The 20,937-nt window shown below is 44.0% G+C and overlaps 1 protein-coding gene across 2 annotated transcripts in view; it reads right to left on the reverse strand.

Moving 5' to 3' along the window:
• Rbm20 (RNA binding motif protein 20) overlaps positions 1-20,590 on the reverse strand; it is a 184,716-nt gene extending 164,126 nt beyond the window's left edge. For both annotated transcript variants that reach the window (XM_057779511.1, XM_057779510.1), the window contains exon 1: positions 20,400-20,590. In XM_057779511.1, the coding sequence (XP_057635494.1) occupies positions 20,400-20,590 (191 nt within the window). The remainder of the gene's footprint in view (positions 1-20,399) is intronic.
• Between the last annotated feature and the right edge of the window lie 347 nt (positions 20,591-20,937).

Here is a 20,937-nt window from a genome sequence, read left to right on the forward strand (position 1 = left end):
GCTCAGTTGGAGTCTTGTTTTAACTTTTTATCATGGACATTCTCAAACTATACAAAAGTAGAGAAAGTATAATGAATTCCCAAGGACTTATCACCAGCTTCAAAAACTATCAACCTGAGGCTAATCGTGCTTACTTTACTTCCAGTGTACTCCACCTCATCCTGTTTGAAGAGGAGCTTAAATACATCATTCCGTCTCTTTGCTACTATATAACTCTAGAGTATATCAATCTTCAGCATAATCACAGCGGTATTAAAACTATGAGTGAGCCAGGCGTGGGGCACACTCCTGTTGTTTTAATACTCAAATTGTTTACTACTGGGCAGTCTTGGAGCCCCTTAGCATTAGCCTGAGTCCTTTTGACAAAGACACAGTGATATTTGACAGTTTCTCTGTGTTCTGGTAAAGATAAGATATTGTTTATTTTCTATCCCAGACCTGAAATCAGCCCTCAATGGAAAATTGATTTGAACGCCAGAGTCTGGATGTTACAGGTGTTCCCTCTACCTTTGTATGCTGTCCAGAGGACAGAGCTAGAAAATATTTGTTCAAGGAAAAGTCCAAAAGAGATATACACGAGTATTTCCAACTCCAATTTTACAGTAAGGAATTGTTCACTTTTGTATCTTTGATTGTAAAACTGATTTTTCTTTTTTGCAAATTCAAAATTGGATTTTTTTTCTTCTAACAATCCTGTATAGATGCATATGTATATACAGGTATAATCACTAATATATACACATGCGTGCACACACACACACACACATATATATATATAAAACCCTGATATATATATATATCAGGGTTATTGTGATGATGTTAGTATTATTATATCAATACTGAAAACAGCCCCAGACCTCCCCCCATCTTTCCCTTGGCATATATTCTAAAGCTAGGGAGACAGCTCCATGAGAAAAATGCTTTTTATAGAAACATGAGGACCTGAGTTCAGATGCCAGCAGTCACACAAAAGTAGGTGTGGCAGCATCTTCCTGTGACCCCAGGGCTGGGAGAGGGCGGTAGGCAGGTCCTAGGGACAGTGAACTCCTGGTTTAGGGAGAGATCATTTCTCAAACAGATACATAGAGAGTGATTAAGGTAGAAACCCAGGTACACAAATATGATGTGGGGTCCCCTCTGTGTGCTGTGATTACAATTAATGAATAAAGAAACTGCCTTGGCCTGTTGACAGAACTTAGGTAGGCAGGGAAGACAGAACTGAATGCTGGGAGAAAGAAGGGCAGAGTCAGAGAGAGAGACGCCATGGAGCTGCCAAAGATAGACACTGGGAATTTTACCCGGTAAGTCACTGCCATGTGGCAATATACAGATTACTAGAAATGGGTTAAATTAACATAATAGTTAGCCAATAAGCTAGAGCTAATGGGCCAAGCAGTGTTTTAATGAGTACAGTTTCTGTGTGATTATTTCGGTTCTGGGCAGCCAAGACAAACAAGCAGCCTTCCTGTTACATAAACACACTCAAACATACACAAACATACTCACACAAATATATACTCCATATCATGGCACATGTATGCAGATTTGTATATAATTTGTGGAAACTAGATCTTTCCTTCTACCACGTTGGCCCCAGGAACTGAACCAAAATCATCCTTCCGGGTGGGGCAAACATCTCTGCCCACTGTGCCCTTCCTCCTTAGATTTGCTTTTATGAAACCAATCACTGAAAGAAGTTGGTTAAAGCCATCTGGCTCAGCTCTCATCACTGGAGATTTTCTTATGAGACAAAGCCAGGCCAGGCCCCGGGATTCACCTCTCTACCCTGCCTGCCCAGGTCAGCACATCGTGACTAGCTCTTCCTCCATATGAAATATTCAGACACTTGCCTGGATCGGAACCTGGAAGGTCACCAGGCTGGGAGGGGCTCCGACTGCCTTTCCCTTCCCTAATCTCCTTACATCCTTTCTAACAAAACACAGATTTGGTTTGGAATGTAATGGCGCCACAGCCAAGTGCTGGCTACTCTCCACACCACACTGCTGAAGATCATCTCCACAGCGCCCCTCTCTCCGCTGCCTCCTCACGTCAGATCAGATAGCACACATACTTTGGTCTTTCTGCTCAGCCGGACTTCGATGGGCTGGCAAAACTGCTGCTCTGGTGGGGCAATTATGAATATATATTCATCTCCCCACCTCACTTTCTCAAACCAGCTACCTAACTTTTAATACAATGTCCTTCCCCTCTTAATAATATATTCTTGAAATGTCTCCATATCTGTACTCACAGATATTGGCAGAATATTGGGGGAAAACGGCTGAATTCACTTATTTGTCCTCATTTGCTGGCCGTGCAATTGTTCTCATCCTGTTTTGGAAGAGATTGAGTCCAGGCCTGCTGGACTCAATCTCACAAAAACAAAAAACACAGCTCAAAAAAACAACAACAAAACAAAACCACAGCTCAGATCTCAACCAATAGAGTTGAGATAGAACGGCAACTATAGAGTTGGATCTTGGTAAGAACAGAGTCAGGGTGCCCTGGAAACTTGATCTCCAAGAAGAAAGATTCAGTGAGAACCTTCTAGTAACAGAAACTATCATTGTTTTCTCTCTGCTACTTCGTGTGTGTGTGTGTGTGTGTGTGTGTGTGTGTGTGTGTGTGTGTAATAGCATGATAGAGACTCTTTCCATCATATAAAACCCAGGGATCTAATGCAGGTCTTAGGCATGTTTACAAGTTCTTTTACCCACTGAACCATCTCACTGACCCAAGAAACTATCCTTAAGTGCTGGGGTAGAAGCAGGTGGTAAATCCCTCAATAAGATTCCCAACACTGTAGAATTTATATAGAAGAAACCAAAAGAGGATATAATACAAAAAAAACAATAATTAATAAAAAAATAAGAAAAAAAAAACAATAATTAAATTTTTTTAAGGTGGCAATTTTGTTTGCTTGCTTGTTTGTTTTTGAGATAGGATCTCACTATATAGCCCTGGTCAGCATGGAACTTGCTATATATAAACCATGCCGGCATTGAACTCCTGGAGATCCTCCTGCCTCTGCCTCCTGAGTGCTTGGATTAAGGTGTGTCCTGCTTTGGGATGAAACTTGAATAGGGTGGTTGTCTGAATGGGTCTCGTGTTTTTCAGACTCAGTTGGCACAGGTCAGCTGACACTGTGCTACAATGATCTGCTGCAGGACAAGGCCACACAGAGGACTGGCACAGTGTTGCAGCCGTGTGACCATGTTAGAGAAACGTCTTGAGATAGGCAGTGTGCTGGGTTAGGCTCACAAAGCTGGTTTTGGTCACAGACACCTACCTTGTCCTTGAGGTTCTAATGTCATGGGTTTAAGACATTCCTGGTGGTAATGACCATGCTTGTCCTCTGTGGACTGAATCTTACAAAACTGTGGCCTAGAAAATTTCCCTGCAAGAGGTAAGGACTAAGCAGAGCTCTCAAGAATGAACTAGAATATTCTAGTTGAGGAGTGGAAAACGGTATAGGTAGGCAGAGGGAAGCTAGAGGAAAACTTAAATGGGATTGTAAGCCCAGGACTGCTGAATCAAGTAAGAGTTGCTCTGGGAAGGCCTGATCAGTGGCCAGAATCTCGACCCTAGGCCATCACAAGCCACCAGATGAGATGCCACAGCAGTGGTGTGACTTGAGCAAGCAAGGAACAAGATGATGGTTACTCCAGTGTGTGTGTGTGTGTGTGTGTGTGTGTGTGTGTGTGTGTGCACGCGTATGCGTGTGGTGTGTGTGTGGTGTGTGTGTGTGGTGGTATATGTGTGTGGTGTGTGGGTGTGGGTGTGTGTTAGCACTCAGACCTGGCCAATGAAAGAAGTTTGGAAGCCTAAAATCAGTGGGTAAGGGGCAAAGAAAGGGCAGCAGAGTCCAATAGATGGGGCGGAGGGAGCACACTCGAGCAGGCAGTCTGGGTCCTGGCTCTGAGCCGGGACATTCCAGTCACAGCAGAGCATCCCAAGCTGCTACGCCTTCCCTAATCCCTACCTACTTCCCAGGGCTGTGAGAGGACTAAGATGGATGACCCAGGAGGAACCAAAGCTCCCTGCAAACACTACTGCACCACAAGGGCACAGTGCTGGCATCCCCAGCAGAACCTGCAGGGCTGGGGACTTCAGATTATCCCCAGAGGCACAGGCCTTGTCCCTGCTCCCTGTAACGCCTTTAGGGATGCATAGCTGTTGGACAACCCAGTCTCTTTTCTCAGACCTTTTCTTTAATTTGTTTTCATTGAGGGTGTGTGTGCTTGTGTGTGAGTCTGTGTGCTTGTCTTGTATATGTATGACATCTTTATATACATGTTTTGTTGTGTACATGTATGACCTGACATGTTTGTATGGTTGTCTGTGTACATGTATGACATGACACACCTGTAGATGTCAGCTCTCCTTCCACCACATGGGTTCTGAGGATCATACTTGGGTTATCAGCCTGGCAGCAAGTGCCTTCACTTGCTAAGTCATCTAACTGACCCCTGGCTTTCTTCTCTATAACAAGAGTTAGATGATTTCCTGAGTCTCTTCCAGTTTGATTCTGGCTTTGTGGTCTCAGTCACCGTGTACTCCATCTTCTGTTCTAATACTTACATGCAAAAGAAGAAAATATTGGTAGAAGATTCGTCAACAGAAGAAAGGACTAAGCTAATGAGGGACCGATTACCAAAAACTAAGACAAAGAGCACCCTGAAGAGCTATGCTAATACGCTTTATTCAAAGATGTCAGGAAAGAGTTCAAAGAAATTTCATACAAAAAATGAATACCACATATAATATATAATATCAATGCTTCTAAAAGGGAAAATTGTCATTTGGCCTTGATATTTACCCAAGACGAAGTCTAGGTGAAGTGCAGGTGACATTTTGAAAAGGGATGTTCTGAGCCAGCTTTGTTTTAATGGCTATCAAACTGGAAAGAACCCGAGTCTGTAAACAGATGGTGATGGGGTGTGTGTGTGTGTGTGTGTGTGTGTGTCCCTGTCCGTGGACGTGTGGTTCCCACAGAAACCAGCAGAGGGAGTCTGATCCCTGCATCCAGAGTCACAGGCAGTCACAGGCACCTGACAAGGATCCTGAGAACAAAACTTGTGGCCTTTGGCAGAGTTCCTGTGCTCCTAACCACTGAGCCACTTCCCCAGCCCAAAACATCCAAATTGTTGATACGGGCCACATAGGTGAACTTCAAAATCATTACACTACAAGAAAATCCAAAGCATATGGGGGGAATAGTTATGTTATCTAACTACACAATGCACTATTGATACCAAATGCATAAAGTGTCATTACATAACACAAGACAGACAAATCTTTAAATCATTGCACGATAAGGGAATCAGATAAAAATGATTCGATTTACATTAATCATACAGAATAGACAAATCCACAGAAGCAGAAAATAGGGCAGAGATGTTCAGGTGCTAGGATCACTGAGTGAGAAATAACTGCTTAACTTAAGAGTGTGCAGGCTTCTGACCCTGTGATGTGGCACTTGTCACCTACACAGTCAATGCTCTCAGCTGTGCAATCAAACCACCAAAATAAATCTAAAAATTACTGTTTTGTGTTGGGACACATCTATAGCTGTTCTTGGCCACAGGAGGGCCTTCGGGCTGTGCATTGGACCTGCCGGGGCTCTAATGGATGCCAAGTGTCCCTCAGAAGTGGCACAAATGTTCTGGAACAGGATAGTGCTGAGAGTTGCACAACACCATGAATGTTCCTGATGCCACTTTAAAATAGTTAAAGGGTAAATGTTATTGCTATGGTTTGGGTGTGGTTTGCTCTTCATGGTTTCGTGTGCTGGGCGCTTGGTCATTCAGGATGTGCGGCAATTTTGGTATGAAGTCTTTACAGGCAGGGCTTAGCAGAAGGTATTTAGGTCACTGGGGGTCGTTTCCCCAAAGGAGTTAAATTAAGTTCTCCCGAGACCTCGATAACAAGTTGTTAGGAATCGAGGTCACTCCCTGCATTCACCATCTTCCGCAGGCTGCTCTTTTCCTTCCCACGTCTCCTCCATGTGGCAAAGCAGCCATGGAGGCCCTCACCTGAAGCCAGACTCACATGGCCCCTAGAGCATGGGCTTTCTACCTCTAGATATAAATAAAACTTTTATCTTCATAAAGCATGTGTCTCCACTTGTTTTGTGATAGAAACAGAAGACAGACAAACACAAAGGAACTGTCCCCAAAGGAAATAGTTTTGATGAGTAAAAGAGGGTGTGGCCATCAAAGTGTATATGTGTGTGTGTGGACATATATCTTTTTATTCTATATTAAATTCTAGGAAAATACAAGCTAATCTAAAATATAAACTGAATTAGTGGTTTCAGGAGTTAGAGGAAGGATAAATTACAAGGCATTGGGAAGAAACTGCCAAGGATAGTAAGTGTGTTTATCCTCATCTTGCCCATTTGAACTTGGCAGCCGAGGATGGATGCTTTATGTGCAGTTTAATGCTCCGTCATTGCCTCCCTAGGACTGAGGGATAATGTTTAAAGTTTTACAAATTGCCCTTACACCTCCAAATCATGGAATTTTTAAAAGTTCTGCTTAAAGGAGGAAGTGGCTGCCTCTGTGGTCTTTCCTTAAGTCTTTCTGCACGCCTCTGTCTGCCTTACAGATTCTACTGGCTGTCCCTTCGCTGCCTGCAGTCTCCTAGGGCTGGAGAACACCTGCAGTCGTGTCTGCAAAGACTGTCAAGAAGCTCATCTGGCAGAGGCGCCCAGGGCCTTGTGCCAGGTTTCAAGTCAGGAATTCCTTTTGCTATTAATAGGAGTCCGAGACACTTTGATCATTGCTGAATCCTGGTTTTCTGAATTGGTTCAAAACTGGTCTGGTAGAACTTGGCATATGCTCGCTTTACAAATCAAACTCTCATATCTGTTATTATCTTAGCACATGCTGGGAGGATTAAGAGTGTGTACATTCCCTCTACAGGCAACAAAGTCAGGTCTTGCCTGACGTGCAGAGCAAACAGAATAATCAGGCCACCGCAGGGTGGTGGCACACGCCTGTAATCCCAGCACTCAGAAGGCAGAGGCAGGCAGATCTCAGCGATTTCAAGGCCAGCCTGGTCTACAGAGTGAGTTCCAGGACAGCCAGGATTGCTGCACAGAGAAACTCTGTCTAGAAGAAACTCCAAACTTGGGTTTGCTCATGGCATTTAAACTGACATGCGGACTCCACCTTACACCAAAGGGTAGAGCCTACAAAAAGAAAACAGAAATGGGAGAGAAAGAAAAAGAAAGCTTTAATCCGGATCATTGTTTGTCTCAGATTAAATCTGACCTACTTGCAAGTTTATTTCAGCCATATTTTTCTAATATTTTTCTATCAATTATTTTGAAGATTTTTTAGAGGTACTTATTTTTTATAAATTCTTTTGAAGTTTTTTTTTTTTGGTTGTTTTTTGGGGGTAGGGTCACATAAAGTTGCACAAGATTCTCCATTCTAAGCTACACTCCACCAGTAAATACTACTTTCTCCCCTGAGTATTCCTATATAAAGCTGTGACTTGGTTTCCTCATCTGTAAAATGGGGTGAATAACAGCATTTATTTTCCAGCATTATTGTTGGACTTAAAACACATCCAGTACTTAGAGAAGAAGCCGGCCTGCAGGAAGCACCCTGTGAGGGTGTTTCTGCTTCCTTTACGGCTGCTGTCCCCTTCCACAGAGGAGAACACTGAGGTTCAGGTGGCCAGTGGAGGTAATGCTGAACACAGAACACACAGGCGCACTCCCGGTTCTTTTCACTACTCCCTACCACATCCCTTCCCATTCGCGGTTTGTGGATGAAAACAAGCATTCCAAACCAGATCAGGCAAAAATAGACTGTAACTTAAATCTGAGAGACCTGAACGGAGTGGTGCACAGCCAGCCCCTGACTCAGCCAGGGCAGAGCAAGTCACCAGCCATTTTTAAAGTCACCTTCATATAGTTATTTACAGAAAGGGGCTAAAAGGAAGGCAAGGGGAGTTGCCAAGGGCCTGGGTGGCAAAGCAAGATGCTCATTCACAGAGAAGAGAGAAGGGAATGAAAGGGAAGGAGAAATGAAAAGGAAAGAGAAAGAAATGTTTTCCACACAGAGCCAAGACCTCCAAGAAGATACCGAAAAACACATTTCATAACCTAATGAAAATCACACTAGTGGCTGCCATTGGCACCAAGCCTTGGATGAGTATCGCAAAGCTGCCCTGGTTGGCTACTGAGACAGCTCAGCAGGCAAAGGCACCTACTGCCAGGCTAGGCAACCCAGGTTTCATCCCCAGAACTCACATGGTGGAAAAAGAGAATCAACTCCAGCAAGTTGGCCCCTGACTTCTACATGCATATATAGACACACATATTCAATCACAAAATCAGCCAATCAATCAATCAATCAATAAAAAAGCTTCCTTGTGGGAAGTAAGGCTTATGAAGTCAGATCTAGAACACCCAGGGCTCAAGACAGCACCTATGTTCTGTGAGTCTGAAATCATATCTTCCAAGCCATCTGATTTAGTCTCGGTCCAAGCTCACCTATTCTAAAAGGAATACTTACTTATCTTTCTAATTCCACATATTTCACAGGCAGAATTTCTTCAAAATCTGGTCAAATTAGAAGATAAAACCAGGGCTGGAGGGATATCTCTAAAGTTAAGAACACATACTGCTCTTGCGGAGGACCCAGGTTTGGTTCCCAGCACATGTCAGGCTGCTCACAACCGCCCAAAACTCCAGCTACAGGGAATACAACACCCTCTTCTGGACTCCAAAGGAACCTATACTTTCAGATACATATATATACACAAATAAATAAACAATATAACAAACCTTTTTTTAAAATAACAAAACCACTAAAAGGTGTTGGAAACAGGATATCTACAGGACCTCATGGAATCGTCTCACAGGTACTTGTCAGATAAAAAGGGAAAGTCCCTAGAGGTCGTCACCAAGATGACAACAAACTTGGCTAAGCACCAATCACTTGTTGTGCACCTTTGCCAAGAGGCCTACCTCAACGCTAGACATGAAGCCAGAGTGATATCCAGGTCATAGTCCAAGAAAGAAATGAGTAGCCTTGGCACATAACATAAGTAAATGCATTTGTAAACCCAATGGAGGAGGGGGTTCTAAGCCAACTATAAGACAATTTTCTGAACATTTTCTGAACCTGGAGATGTAGCTCAATCGTAGATCATCTGCTTAGCATGTACTAGGTCCTGGATTCAATCTCCAGCAACATGTGCACACACACACTCATGTACACACACACACACTCACTCAAACACTCAGACACACAATGTATTTTTTTAGAAAGAAATACTTTGTGAGACTAATTTTCTTAGTTATGGTAATATGGTTATGCAAGTACTTTCAATATTTCAAGAGGGATGAAAGAAGAGAGAAACACATAATAGCAAACAAGAGTACAAATGTTCCCTCCAAAAGCAAACGACACTATAGCACACTCAAATGCATGTCTTTGTTAAAGCAAATTTGCAGCAGAGAGAGAGATGGGGTGTCCCAAATGACAACAGGCATTCTTCCTGCCCCTGTGGAAGGGAGAAGTAAAGTGTGTGTTGCTCACTTTTTAAATAATATTTTTATGGTTTATTTAACTGTATTTTATGTGCATTGGTGTGAAGGTGTCAGATCCCCTGCAACTGGATCTTCAGACAGTTGCGAGCTGCCATGTGGGTGCTGGGAATTGAACCAGGGTCCTCTGGAAGAGCAGTCAGTGCTCTTAACCACTGAGCCATCGCTCCAGCCTGTTGCTCACTTTAAATGAAAATATTAACTATTTTTGATACATTATAGAGTCCCTTGTTGTAGGATCTCCTTTGGCCAATAGCCTTTAAGATACCAACCCACTTTGGATGTAGTCTCATGTACTATAAATGTAGACAAAAAGCATTCACGGCTACTTTTTTCTGCTGGATTTGGTTTCAGCTCCCAGCACATGCAGAGGACTATGGCTATATACCTTTACTGTGAGTTTATCCCCAAATAAACAAACTTTTGTTATACTCCGTTCCAGGCTATTGTGGAACTCTTTGGTATATATTGGCCCCAATGTGGGGCAATCTGCTGTTGAAATAAAGGACCTGAGAACTGAGACCTCAATTTTCCCCTCTGGAGAAAAAAGACTCATTACAAAGAGTAACTGAAGCCCCTCTTCAGAGATGAGGAGGGTATCTTAAAGGTTTTCTGCTGCTCACGGACTGGGATAGTTACTTAATAGTTACAATGCAGTTGGACCATCATCTATCATGGAAACCTTTTCTTGTCCTTTGATTAGAACAGATTTGAGAAAATTGTAATTTGACAAATTGTGTGTTTATTGTTAATTTCCACACTAGAATTATGATATTGACCATTAATGTTTGGAATGACTTTAGTTCATAATAAGATGTTATGATTAGAAAAAGATTGTCTAAGAGAAGATTGACACTGCCAATGAGTTATTGGATTTAAAGATAAATTTAGATTTTGATACAGCTGAAAACTGTTAAGAAACACCCTAGACCAATTCAAAGGGGCACCCCCACCCCCTGGTGATCATGCACCCCTTTAATTAGGAGATACTGAGATCATAGGAGCATTATCTACTTACACAGGATTATCTTGTTACTCTTAAACTCTCTTGACAAAAAAAATGGCTCAAAGGCACAAAGCACCTAGAGATGGTGTCTCCCTTAACCCTTCGATTACAGAGGTCAGCAGTCAGAGATGGATATGATCCTTCCCGCCCCAGGCACCTAAGACATGGGCATGTATGATTGGAATGCATGTACCAAAGACTGGTAAGTCTGGAAAATGGAAGTGTCCACGTAAGGCAGACACAATCATCTGTCCTTTAGTGGAAGCTTAGGCTCTATTAAAATTAATAAAAAGGGAAGAATATGTGGAGGACCAAAAATGTGAGCCTATTTCCACCTTGTCTGAAGGTCAGAGAGCTGTAGCTTGTTCAGAGTTGTTGACAAAATGTGTGTCTACACACCCTGACTTAGGGTGTAGTTACTCTGTCTTTTTGACATTAAGATGGCCCATATAGGTAGATCCTCTCCACCCTGACCAATGGTCAGGATATTCAAGCATACGTACACTCCTTCTTTTGAAAGAGGAGGTTTGACCTTGGGAGTAGCTGCCTTCAGGATACTTGGTCTAGGGTGGGTTCACTGCCTAAATAACAGAATGTTTTTCTCATGGATTAATTGCTTGATGACTCAAAGTTCTGAAGAAAGTAACTGTTCTACCTGTCCTCTGTATCATGCTAAAGCAGCCTTTTGTCTTCTTCACCCTGTTTTATTGGGGTATAAAGGTATACGGAAAATTAAATGCAGTGATTTCAGTATTCACTGTAACTCCTTCCCAGAACTATCCTGTTTCTGTTTTATTATTTTTACTCACACATTCATACTCTTTACTTATTTCTAATCCCCATACCCGCCCCCTCCCGGTAAGTGGCATACTTGTTAAACATGGTCCCCAACAGTCTCTCTTTACAGCCTAGCCTGAAGAGTGCTTCTGGGTATGAAAGGTATCCAGAAATTTGGGGTTCACTATTAAGAACCTGGAATGAAGTAACAATGAAGCAAGTGGAGGAGAAAATGCAAGGTCTGGCTTCTGCTTGGCAGGAAGGCAAACATGAGATGCTCCGGAGAGACCCCACCTCACCATACACAGACAGTCTAGACTCAGTAAGGAGAGACCCCACCTCACCATACACAGACAGCCTAGACTCAGTAAGGAGAGACCCCACCTCACCATACACAGACAGCCTAGACTCGGTAAGGAGAGACCCCACCTCACCATACACAGACAGTCTAGACTCAGTAAGGAGAGACCCCACCTCACCATACACAGACAGCCTAGACTCAGTAAGGAGAGACCCCACCTCACCATACACAGACAGTCTAGACTCGGTAAGGAGAGACCCCACCTCACCATACACAGACAGCCTAGACTCCGTAAGGAGAGACCCCACCTCACCATACACAGACAGTCTAGACTCGGTAAGGAGAGACCCCACCTCACCATACACAGACAGTCTAGACTCGGTAAGGAGAGACCCCACCTCACCATACACAGACAGCCTAGACTCAGTAAGGAGAGACCCCACCTCACCATACACAGACAGCCTAGACTCAGTAAGGAGAGACCCCACCTCACCATACACAGACAGTCTAGACTCAGTAAGGAGAGACCCCACCTCACCATACACAGACAGCCTAGACTCAGTAAGGAGAGACCCCACCTCACCATACACAGACAGTCTAGACTCGGTAAGGAGGTTACACACCAAGAACGCTGCTCTTCTCAGTCAGGTGGGAGGGAGTAACAGCTGAGGGTTGTCAAATAAAGATTAAGTCACAAATGGCTTTCATTTCTCTTTCCTTCACCACAGTAACACAAAGGTATTCTCACAGAAGACAGAAAGAATAAAGAGTTAGGGATTTGCACCCCGTGTGACCACTGCCTCACTGTGTGGCCTTACATAATTCAATTAACTTCCCTGCTGTTTTTTAAGGGGACATCATTACAGTGCATTTCCTAATTGCAATAGAATACACTCACTGAAGAAGAAAAAGGAAATGGGAAAAAGGAAAAGAAAAACTCCAAATGCGTTGTCGAGAGCCAGAGCTACTGCTGCCATATTTACGTACGCACTTGAGAATTTTTTCTCAGCCTTGTCAGCACTGACCCACATGACCCACACACAGTGTGTATCTGTCTGTCTGCCTGTCTGTCTGTCTGTCTGTTTGTTTGTTTTTGAGACAGTCTCACTATATAGCCCTGGCTGCCCTGGAACTCACTATGTAGATCAAGCTGGCCTCAAACTCATAGATCCTCCTGCTGCTGCCTCTTGAATGTTGGGATTAAAAGTGCACACCAGCATGCTCCTCTAGTTAATAATATATGGAACTCACTTTATATTAATAAATGCAAGATAATACTTTCATTCTCTTGTCTTATAAATTATATATGTATATATTTTTTTAAATGAAATTTATGTAAAAAACATAATTTATGTTCCCAAATAAGAAATATTTGGGCAGTTTTCCAGTTTTTTCTCTTCTCAGCAATAATATTTTTGCTCATTCTATGCATGCACATAAACTATATATACCAAGATTTTGTTTGGTTGGGTTTTTTTTTTTTTCTTTGAGACAGGGTCTCACTACACACTACACAGACCTGACTGCGTAGACCAAGTTGGCCTTGAACTCACAGAGATCCACCTACTTCTGTCTGCCTCCTAAATGCTGGGGTTAAAGGCACGCACCACCACGTCCAGCTATTTCAGCACCCTTTTCAAGCAAGGCTAAAGCTTGTCTTTTCAGGCTGGGGAGAGAGCGTAGCCGGCAAAGTGCTCGCCGCTAAAGCTTGAGGACTTGAGTCCAGACTGCCAGTTCCTGTATGTAACAGAGGCAGAACACACGTCTGTAACCACAGCACTTGGAGCCAGGGTCCAGAGATCGAGTCTAGCTGACAGCACCTTCAGCTCCACGTTCAGTGAGAGATGGTGTCTCAAAACTAAGGTCCGGAGAGACTGAAGGAAACACCTGACGTTGACCTCAGGCCTCCACATAGTGGGTTCCCGAGCATACACCCCCCCACACACCCTTTCAAACATTAAAGTTTCTACATAGCTCTGCCCTCTTCTAGCTGATAGACGACATGACTCCGGCTGAGGCACCCATGTTCCTTCTGAGACTCTGGGAACATTTCTCTGGTCTGTGGTTAGTGCGGTCACATGAAAACCTGGGGATAATCATAATTTTGAGATAATCATAACCTCTACAAGATGGGCAATAGTTTTATCAGGTCAAGCGCTGCCTGGGTCTGGGCAGCCTTGCAGCCGACTGACTGCACATCCCCACTGAGCGTTGGGGCTCAGCCCCTCTCCTCTGCCCTTGAGTTTACATCAGTACAAAGGATTCACTTTAGTCTCTAAATCAATAACAAAATCTAAAATAATTTATTTGTAACCTGCATTTTAAAGATTAAAGACAGCAGCTTTTAACCTCCTCCTTTCCACTAACATTGACATTCTTCTGACTTTCAAGAACATCACTGATTCAAATGTTTCTGCAAATGCAGAGGAAAGAGAGGAAAGAATCTCTCCCCGTGGCTGTTTGTCTCACAGAGTGTGTGCCTATGCCCACAACTAAACCTTAACCAAAGTGGACGAACTCCTTGTCAGATGCGGGACTAGGCGGCTAGGAAAGGAATCTATATTCATGATCTCTCAGCAATGTTTTCCACTGAATCTGGTCTGGACAGAGCTGTCCTTCATCTCCGTTCCCCAGAGAGGCTGGATTAGGAAGGTTAATGGGCTTCTCCAGGTCACCTACTCCTGGGTCGGGGTTTTTCTTCCTCTCTGACCTTTGACAGAAACCCAATAGTTAATTTGAACAAAAATACTCATTTTATACTCAATGGTGTCAGGTTGATCATAAGTCAATCTGCTTAGTGCTAAACTAAAAATAAATAACCCCTCCTAAAAAAGAGAAATTTAAAGAAAAAATACAGAGAGAGAAAGAGAGAGAGAACACCCCTCACACACACACACACACACACACACACATGCATATTTTCTATTCCAAACACTGGAGGTCAGGCTCAAAAGTGGGTCTCATGAGCCGGGATATGATGATACATGTCTTAGAATCTCAGCACTCAGGAGGTAGAAGCCGGAGGGTCAGGAGTTCAAGACCAGCTTTGGCTATAGAGTAAGTTTGGGGGTAGCCTAAGCAACATAGTATCTTATTTGTTTGTTTGTTTAAAAAGGTTGAGTTAACTCAGGAAATTCAGGACCATATTTAGGAACCATTCTACAGAGAAGGCACAATGCTGAAAAGCATTTGTACTGTCTAGGTAGCCTTGAGTCTTCACAGAAAGCAGCAACAGAGAGCTGATGGGTTAAATGTGATCCCGAGAAAGCAGGTGCAAAAAAAAAAAAAAAAAAAAAAAGTCAGAAGCAAATGGTCCTGGTACATCCTTAACACAAATACCCACATTAAAGAGGGGAAAGTGGCGTGAAAGCGGTCTTGATGGAATAACGACACCCCCGAACACATGCATGACCCCCAGCTTTGTTGTCTGAACATATGGAAAGATTTATTCTGCAAACTGAGCTGCGAGTTATTAACACGTCCTTATGCAAGGCGCCTCGCTGCTCCTTTCTTACCCATAAAGCACATTTAGCATCAGTATGTGCCAACCCTGCAGGTCTGCTGTCGGCAAGATGGAAACACGCCTTGTAAACCATCAGGGGACCTCTCTTGTAAAATCCAGCAGTAGCTGTGGCAGTTGAGGAAGGCTTTATGTATTAGGTATTTGTGAAGTATCTGAAACACAGGAAGAAACCGTGTGTGGAGGGGGTGTCCTTCTCTTCAACAATCTCCTCGAATGGCAGGGGGTGACGGCAGTCCCCAAACTAGCCATGTCAAAGACTGAAAGTTCCCTAGCACCCCAGTTGGGTGAACTGTAAAAAAATGACCACCCACTGAGCCAGTCCAGTAGGCTGGAAATCCAGTGTGCATTCCAGATTCAAAAATGTGCTTCTTAATTAAAATCAGGAAGTCCCTGCGGGTGACAGGTGGGAACAGGCCACATGAAGCATGGGGGCATATTTGGTACCCAGATCACCCCTGTTCATTAGCTGGGGGAGGAAATGCCACATGCTGTTTCCAGCTGACTGCGCATTGTCGTCTTTGCTCTAATCCTATATTGCAGATCATTTTACTTTCGGGAAAACTTCTCATCACTCAGATTCTTCCAGCAGCCCCTTACACCCGAAATGGAGCCGTAGAAACTTTGTTAAAATCTACAAAATAACATCAGTCAGGCCATCCCCAGCTAGATCACCATGGGATGGGAAACAAAACCCCAGTTCTACAGTACCCCTTGCCTAGGGTCTGACTTGCAGATTCCCCACATCACTGGCCCAGGCTTCTCCTAGTTTTAGCTTCCCCAGTCAGGGTAGCCCCTTTTAATTTCTATCTCTTGATGACATCCACGGATTACCAGCATTTTTGTGTATTTGTGTTATCAAAGCTTTAAATGTCAATTATATTGGTTTATTTGCTTGAGGATTGGACATGTGGCCAGAGAAGAAAAATCCATTTAAACTACCATCAAGAACCTTACAGCCACAAGAAAAATAAATCAGGAGAGAGAGAGAGACTGGATAATGTAGGATCATTTGCCATGTTGGCTGAGAACCCTCAACCCTAGACTATTAGGGCAGGTGAAGAGATTTTAACCAGCCAGAGTTCACTTCCAATTGACTGAAGCCCCTGTTAAATCATTTTATAAACTTCTAAAGCGATAACAAATGATGAAGTGGATAGAAGAATAAAAGGCAAAAATCAAGCTTTCCTGCTTCCCCCCCCCCCAGCACGGGCATTTGAGCAGCCAGAGTGTGCCATATGAACAGTCCTTTACCGTGACTAATGGAAATCCTGTTCTGTTTCATAATACTGATGTCTTAGGCAATTTGAGAAAAACTGAGAACTTCGCAGTCCTCTGTGTTATCTAGAAGCACTTATGGGGGACGGGGGCTTTCCAGTAAAGTTTCATTTAAAAACAATCCCTTGAAGAAGCTGTCTGGAGAAGCAGGGACTCCAAGGCGCTAACTCAGCCTTTGCTCTCTCGCCCCCGCCTGGGCTGACTTAATCCTCACAGATGTTTTTCCTGCCAAATACTTGTCTTCCATGTAGTCTAAGGCAGTGTTTAAAATTTCCAAAATTCCTTCTACAAGTGTATTGCGATTTCCCCTAGAAAATGAGCTCCCATGGATGCTAGAAACTGCCACAGGTGTTAGCAATTCCACCCTCTTTCCAGAAAAGGACCAAATACATGCGAGGTTAATAACCCTTTTAAACAAATTCTTAATTTCTCCCCTGATTGTAGACAGAATTATCAGCATGCCCATCAAAGTAGATGGCTATCACATAAGGTTACATATCATGCATCGCTAAATGTTACATGGAGCTCCCTTGAAATGGAGACTGTCTATTATCTGCTATTGCAGAGGCTACTTGTAACGTTTTCTATTCTGAGTTCTTAGCCTTGGAACACAGAGAACAGCAGACTAGTGCTAGGCAGACACTAAAGTGGAATTCAAGGCTGGACCCCGTCTTCATAAAGCAACACTCCCAAGCTGGTGACGCTAGCTATCAAATGCTAAACCAGTTGTTTTTTATTTCCTTGTGAAACTGACCTGGAAAGTAGAAGGTAGCTCATCCATGCTCGGATACAAAGTCTGATGCCTCACGTTAATAAGAAAATCTTGCAACAAGCCAAATAATTTAGGAAAACCGCCTTTGTGATTTACTTGATAAATGTGTGTGTTTGGTGTTTCCTTATACTTAGACGTAGCTCTCGCAATCTCATCTGTCCACTGGCATCCACGTTACACAATTGCAACTCTGTCCTTGTTCTGATAGAAGTTTAAAGATTTGTAATCTAAAATTTAAATGTCTGTTGTCCATCAATGTTTACAATGTCTTATAAATCAAAGATTATCTTCAATTTTAAAGCACACTATTAAAATAAATTTTGGAAGTAAGCTAGCAACAAGCATCAACATTTGAGAATATAAATCCCGATAAAAAAACATTCACCAAAAACCACCGTTTTCTTCTGCTGACATGAAAAATAAATCCATGTCTTTTTTTTTTTTAGTCTTCAAATTATTCCCTAAGTCATCCCAAAGTTTTTCTTAAGGTATTTTTATATTTTTGTTTTCCGATGCGCTTAGACGGTGCTTTCTGTAATACAACAGCAGTTCCACATTGACCAACATGCAAGATTGACATTTAAAACAAGAATGTCCCCAGATCCTAGTTATGTGTGGTTGTAAACTGCCTGATAGATTGTAACGCTTCTCATGTCAGGGACAGACAGGAGTAACAAGGGCATGGCTGTTACTCAACTAAAGTTAAGAACACACAGTAAAAGAACCGCGAACACCTAGTTACAACAGAAGGCCTCCACAGACACACTGGGACGCAACCTCCCCAAAGTGGCCAGAGACTCCAGTAAAGCAAACAACCACAGAGCCCGTCATTCATCATCAGATCTCAAGTGTTGCTTTAGCTAAGTGGAGCTCTAAGACCCAACATAAAGCACAAGAACAAAGCCTGTTTCATCTTCTCCGCGGTTTTACCAACGTGATTGCTAATCAACCAACGCAGACCTTAAAGGTGAGAAGATTCCCCGTCATCCCTAAGCGCCACGCAGCCTCAGGGCTGTTGTCTCCCTCATCTTGGATGAGAGCGGAACTTAGGGAAGACTTAATGACCTCACTGAACTAACTACAAAACTAAAAGATTCACTTAGTTCACAAATGCCTCCAAGTCCGAGGGCAGACAACTCATTTTCGTCCAAAGGCAGGCAATCCGCTACCTCTTCTCAAAGATGGTTGGTGCAGACAGCGCCCCAGAACAGCATAAAAATGGTTGCTCAGATTAAATTATGCCAACGTAGTTTCAAAATAGCCCGCTCAGGTTTCAGCGCATTGCAGATAGGCCTGCAAAGCTCACGGCGTGTGGCGCACGGTTCCAGCGGAATTTCTGTGGGCACAGAGGGACACGCAAACCCCAAATCATCCCTATAAAGAAAAGCTCTGAAATCTAAGAACACGAACATCAAATCCCACGGGCACATCCGCCCGCCTTGGACCTTGTCCCTGAACACAGATCTGTCACCAGGTCATGGGTACTCCTGCAGGGCTCCATGCTGGCCTACAAGCAGAAGGGGCCATCTTTGAAAGGTTCCCTCTTGTCTTTCAAAAACAACATATTCCAGAGATAGCATTTCCAAATGGGGGAATAAATGTATGATATACATTATCGACTACATGAAGGAACTACAGTATATGTTAAATTATCCATTTCTACAGTTGACTTTATTTTCTCTACCTGGCAATACTTCAAACAGCCATCTATGAAGTTGTTTCTCCTCCCCACCTCCAGGAATAAAAACTTCTGAATTTTTATCTACTTCATACTGAGGAGGGGAAATGCAGGCTGATGTCAGAATACAAGTCACTGGCTCATGGAGAAAGTTGTTTCAAATTCATAACCGATCAACTTGGAGGTTTTAGGAAGTAAACTTTAGATTTAAACAGTTTTTCTCTGTGGATTTATATTTATGTCGAGGACCGATGAGAAACTTGAAATAAAGAAAATCTTCAGTTCAAGAGTCACAGAAACTGCCGGTCCTCGTTAGGATTTGGTGAAACGCTTTGCAGAACAAGGGGGAAGAACAAGGTTAGGAAATATTTTCACTTTGAGAAAAGTTACCGATTGCAGGCGGCTGAAAGTCATGTGAAATATCCAAGTTGAAGGTTCAAAGCTTTCTAAGCAAAACAGTACTTTAGGACCTGAGCAGCCGACAGATAGGGAACCATTTTGTCCTGAAACGTGACTCCACCGTTATTAACGGCAAACTTGGATTTTTGCTCTTTCTCTTATGTAACTCGGTTTTTACGCTCATTCACATTTGTCTCCATTTTCATTTCCACGTTTGTTGTTCCTCTTAGTGCCTCACAGTGAGTTTACAACATCAGCAGAGCCTATCTAAAAAACTTCGGCTCCCCATGTAGGTTTTCCTAGATTTACATGCGTTTAGTGCCGGCTCGTTTTGTGGAAGCATTCCTTCTCACAGGCTGACCAAACCTTAAACAAAATAAACAGCCTTCAAATAACCCAACATTCTAGGCCTCAAACTGTCAAAAACAAAACTTTTAAGGAATGGAGGAAACAGAACACCAGCGTCTTACTTTCACGCTCGCCAGACAGACTAAGAGGTTTTCTGGAACCCCCTGACCACCCAGCCTATGGGTAGACGAGGGAAATTCTCAACCTAACGACAAGGTTCGCCCTGTAACGAGTGGGAACCCTTCTGCAGTTGAGAACTCTTTGCAAGGGTCATGCCCTTAGGTAAAGCCAAGAGCGCCACAGGCCTCCTCTCCCTTTTGCCCCAAAGTCTCTAGCTGTCTCCACTAAAGGTGGTTTTGTCCTCAGTGGCGACATCTCGCACACTCTCGCTAGGAGCTCACTCTCACGCTCGACATTCCAGTGATCTCTAAGGACCAGAAGGATGAAAAATAGTCTCTGGGCCATTTTCCCCAACTTTGAGCTTATTTAGTTAAAAAGATCCGGTAGCATTCCAAAGAGAAGAAAAGAGAGCATACAGAAAAACAAAAATTATTTTCCCCAGAATAACTTACTGTCTTCTACTCAGTTTCACCAGCAAGCCAAAATGACACCGACCCTGTCCAGAGGACCGACAACACTTCAGACTCAGAGGGGCGGGCAAAGTTTAGCAGGAAATGAAAAATGAAGCCACAAAAGGGGACCCCTGGGGTGTGTCCCAGGCGTACCCAGGCCCGCTCCGTTCTTCCTCTTACTTTTGGATGATCTGGGGCAGGCTGGCTTGAGGCTGCGGCGGTGGCGGTGGCGGCGGCGGCAGGGACTGCATCCCTCGCTGGCCCTGGGGCGCGGGGGGCCCCTGAACACTAGGCACAATGCAGGCATCTCTGTCGGGTTGCTCCGGACCGCTTGGATCCGCGTCCTGGCTCATGGCTGCTACCAGTACCATGCGCGGCGACACCGGCCGGGGCTCGCAGCGAGAGAGCGCACGGGAGGGGCGGTACCGGAGCACAGGCGCTCCCTGGCCGGGGTCCTTGTGCCCAGTCCCCTTGTCCTTCTCGGTGGCGCGGGGAGGAGACGCGAGGGACGGGGAGGAGACAGTCCCCGCGGCGCCGCCTCCTCCTCCTCCCGCCGCTCCCTCTGGTGCGGCTACCGAGGGGGGTGGAGGACAGGGACAGGGGGCGTCTCCGGGTACACGGGAGCCGAGGGGAGCCCAGGAACTGCAGCGCTCAGGGTGATCGAAACAGCTCCTCCTGGCCACCCGAGGCTCAGTGAGCTGGGACGCCGCTCAGCCGG

This window comes from Chionomys nivalis, chromosome 8 (assembly GCF_950005125.1).
Source record: "Chionomys nivalis chromosome 8, mChiNiv1.1, whole genome shotgun sequence".
NCBI classification, from domain to species: Eukaryota; Metazoa; Chordata; class Mammalia; order Rodentia; family Cricetidae; genus Chionomys; species Chionomys nivalis.